Genomic DNA, 6,643 nt, shown 5'->3' with positions numbered 1-6,643 from the left:
TTTGACCATTGTCTCACAAGATTACAATATGCCACAGATTCTCAAAAGCCTTTTTTGTTGCATAACTGGAAACGAATGTGAACAATGTTGTGATGAGTTAAGAGATATGTTGTATAAGAGATTGTATGGTAGAAAGTACTTGATTGTATTAGATGCTATATGGAGCACCAAATTCTGGGATGAAATAAAGATGTACTTCCCAGAAAACAACAATGGGAGTCGCATTGTGATCACCACAGGGGAATCTGATGTGGCGAACTATGCTGACTCTTCGAGTCCGCACCGTCAGGTACGGTTGCTTAGCGAGTCTGAAAGTTAAAATGGAAAGATCAGAAGATGTTTGGAGGAAAATTGGGGACAATGTAATAGCGTAATTTCTGGATCAGACGAGCTATGCTATAGTATCTTGTCTTTAAGTTATAACCACTTGTTGAATCACTTGAACCCATGTTTCTTATACATGGGAGTTTTCCCTGAAGACTTTGAGATTAAAGGCTCCAAGCTTGTACTTTTGTGGGTTGCGGAAGGATTTATAAAATCAAATGGGGAAAGAAGTTTGGAGGAAGAGGCTGTGGATTGGCTTAAGTCTCTAATAGATAGAAATCTATTTCTAGTGAGAAAATACAAAAACAATGGAAAACCAAAGAGTTATAGCATGCATGATATGTTGAGGGATATATGCATTAGGAAATCTGCTGAAGAGATGTTTCTGAAAGCTCCCAACAAGTTCACATTCTCTAATCCATGTCGCATGAGTTTTCACACATCAGACGAATTGAAAGATGTTAATGATTCAACAGAGTCAATGTCACTAACTCGATCTGTTATATGCATTGGTTTTTGGAGGGCTGAGTTTCCATCTGGTGCACTATTCGCAGCAAGATTGCTAAGGGTGTTGGACTTAATGGAAATGTGTTTCAATAGTTTCCCAACTGAAATATTTGAATTTGTCAACCTACGCTTCTTAGGTGGTCATTGCTTGACAAGAATACCGAGAGGAATATCGAGATTGTGGAATTTGCAAACCTTGATGGGTTATTGGATGTTTGATGAGCCAGTTGAGCTATGGAAGCTCTCTGAGTTAAGATATCTTAAGGTGCATGGAATCGAGTTGTTAAAAGATGAGGAAATGAACTCTAATGTCCTGAAGAAGCTGCAAAGGATTTCAATGTTGGATATTTTAGTATAATTGGATTAACTTGATTGATCGGTTATTGTTATAATGATACATCATTTAAGTATGGAGGTGCAGAGTGCAAGCTTATTTGAATTCATTATGATGTTAGGGGTGAAGCTCCTTAATAGATGAACGGGGGTCCGGGGGCAGCGCCCCCGGGTAGCGGGGTCCAAGGGGCAGAGCCCATGGCTGGGGTCGAGCTTTATCAGAAATTTTTTATTTCCAACGAAGTTGCTGTATCAGAAATTTATCCGAAAATATAATTTCTGAAAGTCAAAGGACTAATTTGCAATTTCGGAAACCTTTTGAAAATCAGCTATTTTCGGTTAAAATTCCCAAGGATGCACTGTTTTGTCAGCAGCTGCACCGGTTCGTCTTCTTCATAATCTGATCAATTCTTCTGGTTCAGAGTTCTCATATACACATATGAATTTTCTGCATTCTCTGAATTTTATCCGATCAAATAACTTTGGTAGAACCACCGAAATTGATTTGATCTGAAAGTGATTATCACGACTTTCAGATATTCGTTTTTCTGTTCTATATATTTAATCTCCCTAACATTCAATGCATCAAAGTCTAGAGGAGCCAACAACTTGGGATGGTTTCCTCAAAAGCATTCCAAGTATAAAAAAATTATCAATTAATGAATGCTTCCCAACTACATCCACGGCAATTGATCTTAGCCATCTTCACAAGCTCGAAAACTTAAGACGCAGTTATATGAGAACTATATCCTCTCCAGACGGTTTCGGTTGTCGTTTCAGAGTAACATTTCCTCGTAATATTACAAAACTAGAACTGTCTACATGTGAAATAAATTCAGAAGCGTGGGGGACTTTGTGTGCACTACATAAGCTGGAAGTGCTCACGATAAAAAACTGCAGTTTTAAAAGCAATGAGGAGACATGTGATGAAGAGTGGGAGTTAGCAAATGGAGATGTGTTCTGTTCACTGCAGTTTCTATATCTTGAAAGTTTGAATCTTGTGAATTGGAGAGCCGATGAGACCAATTTCTCTAGACTCTGCCACCTCTGTTTACATGAGTGCAAGCTTCTAGAGGAAATCCCAAGCGGCATTGGAGAAATCCCAACACTCCAATTAATTGAGGTAGAACATTGCAGCGAATCTGCAGTTAACTCAGCAGAAAGGATAAAGGAGGAGCAATCTGAAAATGGAAATGACGATCTCAAACTTCGCATCGTAAAATCACGGAGCCGTAATCACACTTCCAAAAGGTAACTAGACTTTTCATTAACTTGAAGATTTTGAATGCTAAGTTGTATGCAGTCTGATTTTAATGGCATATTCATGCATACACTTTTCAAATCGGAGATTAATTTCATAATATTGGGTAGGATTAAAATGTATCTAAATTTGATATCAAAATTAAGTTCAAAGTTTGATAATGCTGTGTTAAAACTGATGATAATGCTCAGTAGTAATGATAGTAATGCCCTGTTAATGCTAATATTAATGCTGATGCTAATAATCAGTGATGTTGTAATAATGTATTGTATCAGGCACCAAAGAAGAGGGCCAGGACTTATGATGAAGAATCAGATTGCCTCATGGTCCCATCGATCAATGAGCTAAGGAGCAAACATTTCCATGACAAACATACAACTACATGACGAAGATGAGCTTGACTGGACCCTATGGATCCAAGTTCATATTCAGATGCTCCTCATAGCGGTTGGTATGTTATGTTTCTTACTGTATATAAACAAGTGCAAACTTATTGTGATCAGAAAAGTAGCCTCAAAATGAAATGGTTTTAAGTGAAATCTATTAAGAAATGTATGTTCACCATTTCCACAGGGTTGTAGGCCTCAAAGCAGTACAGCCAAGAGCAGCAGATACCACTTCCACGGTATGTTGTTACCATTATGAATTTTCCTTTTACGAATTCGGATCAAGCACAATTCAAAAGAGCAGAATCCCATTTCCTGCTCTTCTGTACTTTTTTGTGTGCCTTTCCCCACATTCTTCTCATCTGCAAACTTTGAATTCCAGGGCCCTCTTTTCCAGCAGCAGCCTTATCCGTCCCGGGGCAGTTGCACGTAAAAATGCTGAAATTGCATCTCAGAAGAAAAAGCAGAATTCTAATTATGTTCAAATATCCAAGAGAGGGGATGCCAGTGATGGTCTTGGTGAGGCTGATTGAATGAGGCACTTGTCTCGGGTTGAATGCACAGTTTTGATGTTCTATTTTTCTCGGAGTTGAAGAATTAAAGGCATTCTTGTTGTAGGGGCGAAAGCTTCGGCATAAGATGCAGATGATATAGAGTGTGTTTGCCATGTATATAACACAATCAAATTATTCGAAATATATTTATATGAGTTTCGTAAGATTAATGTTATCTTTGATTATTTGGATGAAAACAGACTTCCTTGCATATTATGAATATAACAACTATGTAATTGTCACTCATATGGTAGTATAAGTCAAGCTCATCAAAGTAACAAAAGCAATCAGTATATACTATAGGGAGTAGTAAATAATTTCACATACTTCAAAAAAAAGGGTGATGAAAGAGCCGTTATTTTACAACAATTCATTTCAATATCGTTGAGATATGAGCACTAATAGCATGTTACTTTTACAGATCATAAATGATTCCCCTAATAAAAATAATGCAAATCTTGGACAGAACAACACAATATATATCATATAGTAACAATTTAATATTATTATTTGCTCAAGCCTCCAGGTCACCAATGCGCAGTTGACTTGTTTAGATTCAATCACATCTTGTTTTCTGCAACAAGCTTTTCTTCCTTTGTTTTTGAAGCAACAAGAGATCTGAAAAAATGGCTTACAATCTTCAAGCCCTCATCACCATTTTGGAAGGAATCCTTGATCCTGACCAACCACGATGGATCGTTGATGAAAACAACCCTCAACTCCAATCCCTTTACAACAAAGCTACTTCTCTTCAAAATCTCCTTGATAGCAAATCTTCATTCACCAAACTAGACACCCAAATAAGAGAAGTAGCACATCAAGCTGAAGACATCATTGAATCCCACATGGTTGACCATATGCTCTCTGGATCTGATTGTGTGAGATTTACTATTTCCACACCAGATCTACAACAAGTAACACGACAACTTGATTCTGTTATGGAGCAAGCGGAGAAGCTCATGGAGATGGAGGAAAGGAAGATGCCACGAGAGCTTGATTCATCCGGTTCCAGGAGTGCTGCAGCTCAAGGATCGGCTGACCCGTATGGAGAAGAAGCTGGAGATTGTCCCCATTGTTGGTATGGGTGGAGTAGGTAAAACCACTCTTGCTCGAAAGCTTTATGAAGATCCTTTGATTGTTGATCACTTTGCATATCGTGCTTGGACCATTGTCGCACAAGATTACAATATGCAGAAAATTCTCAAAAGCCTTCTTCGCTGCATAACTGGAAGCGAATGTAAACAACATACCGATGAGTTAAAAGATATGTTTTATAAGAGCTTGTTCGGTAGAAAAAACTTGATTGTGTTAAATGATATATGGAGCACCAAATTCTGGGATGAGATAAGGATGTACTTCCCGGACAACAACAACGGGAGTCGAATTGTGATAACCACTAGGGAATCTGATGTAGCGAACTATGCTGCCTCTTTGAGTTTGCATCATCAAGTGCGGTTGCTTAGCGAGTCTGAAAGTTGGAATCTGGTTCACCAACTTGTGTTTGGAGAAGAGGAGTGCCCTCTTGTTTTACAAGAGATTGGTCAAAAGATCGCCAAGGATTGCGGTGGGCTACCTCTAGCCATCAGTGTGATTGGAGGGCTGCTATCTAAAATGGAAAGATCAGAAGATGATTGAGAGAAAATTGGGAACAATGTAATAGCAGCAATTTCTGGATCAGACGAGCGATGCTATAGTATATTGTCTTTAAGTTATAACCATTTGCCAAATCACTTGAAACCATGTTTCTTATACATGGGAGTTTTCCCTAAGGACTACGAGATTAAAGGCTCCAAACTAGTACATATGTGGGTGGCAGAAGGATTTGTAAAATCAAACAGGGAAAGAAGTTTGGAGGAAGAGGCGGAGGATTGGCTAAAGTCTCTTTTAGATAAAAATCTATTTGTAGTTAGAAAATACAAAAAGAATAAGAAACCAAAGAGTTAAAACATGCATGATATGTTGAGGGATATATGCATCAGGATATCTGCAGAAGACATGTTTCTTAATGGTCTCAACAAGTTCTCATTCTCTAATCCACGCCGCATGATTTTTTACATATCAGACGAATTGGAAGATGTTAATGATTCAACAAAGTCAATGTCACTATCTCGATCTATTATATGCATTGGTTTTTGGAATGCAGAGTTTCCATCTTGTGCATTTTTTGCGTCCAGATTGGTAAGGGTGTTGGACTTAATGGATATGGGTTGCGGTAGTTTTCCAATTGAAATATTTGAATTTGTCAATCTACGCTTCTTAGGTGTAGGGTTCTATTCAAGTATACCGAGAGGAATATCAAGATTTTGGAATTTGCAAACCTTTATTGCTCCTAATTCCAAGTTTGATGAGGCAGCTGAGCTATGGAAGCTCTCTGAGTTAAGAAATGTCGAGGTGTGTGGAATTAAGTTGTTAAATGATCAGGAAAGGAACTATAGTGTCACGAAGAAGCTGCAAAGGATTTCGTTTGATATTTTCGAAGAGGAGGAAACAACTTGGGATGGTTTCCACAAAAGCATTCCAAATATTAAAAAGTTGTTAGTTGATGATTATTTCAAAACTACATCCATGGCAATGGACCTCAGCCAACTTCACAAGCTCGAAAGTTTAAGTTGGGCTAAAATCATATGGAGATCCTCTCCAGATGGTTTCGGTCGTCGTTTTAGAATTATATTTCCTTGTAATATTAGAAAAGTAGTTCAGGCCGCATGTGAAATGATTTTTGGAGCGTGGAGGACCCTGTGCGCACTACAGAAGCTGGAAGTGCTCGAGATTATTAACTGCACTTTTAAAAGGTAACTAACCATTACTTTAACTTGAAAGCACAAATGGAGATGAGTTCTGTTCATTGCAGTTTCTAACTCTTAAATATTTCTATGTTGTGCGTTGGATAGTGATACACTATTTATTAGCACTAAATATACCTGCAAGCATACAGAGTAGATCTAGTATAGCTAAAGGAATTACGGTCTCTAGAGTTATTAAGTCGGTCACTTAACTAGATTAAACCCCATCCCGAGGTGAGAAATCTGTAGATTAGGTGTAATAATTGAAGTTCCCTTCTAATTTTTAGACTTAACTCCTAAAAGATTGTAAAGACCAATTACCTCACATGAAACCTCAACTCTCCCGAGTTCTATTGAATTAAAGTGTGAATTATCCTCGTCCAAGTCAATTATTTCGTCTCCCGAGTACTCTAATCAACTCTAGCATGTATTAAAAAGGTAGCTAATCAATTGAATATAAAAGGCACAAGGATAAATCAAATAACTGCAAGAGCT

At 37.9% G+C, this 6,643-nt stretch overlaps 1 protein-coding gene and 1 pseudogene across 1 annotated transcript; both read left to right on the top strand.

Moving 5' to 3' along the window:
- The first annotated feature begins 1,900 nt into the window (after positions 1-1,900).
- On the top strand, positions 1,901-2,834 carry LOC125220691 (putative late blight resistance protein homolog R1B-16). The gene is made up of 2 exons (XM_048122841.1): positions 1,901-2,415; positions 2,701-2,834. Exons 1-2 carry the CDS (start codon positions 1,901-1,903, stop codon positions 2,771-2,773), a joined length of 588 nt encoding a protein of 195 aa, XP_047978798.1. The 3' UTR covers positions 2,774-2,834.
- On the top strand, positions 2,827-3,344 carry LOC125220690 (annotated as a pseudogene).
- The last annotated feature ends 3,299 nt before the right edge of the window (positions 3,345-6,643 follow it).

Source organism: Salvia hispanica, chromosome 4 (genome assembly GCF_023119035.1).
Source record: "Salvia hispanica cultivar TCC Black 2014 chromosome 4, UniMelb_Shisp_WGS_1.0, whole genome shotgun sequence".
NCBI classification, from domain to species: domain Eukaryota; kingdom Viridiplantae; phylum Streptophyta; class Magnoliopsida; order Lamiales; family Lamiaceae; genus Salvia; species Salvia hispanica.
The sequence above is the reverse complement of the archived record's forward strand: the minus strand, read 5'-3'. Positions and strand labels throughout refer to the sequence as shown.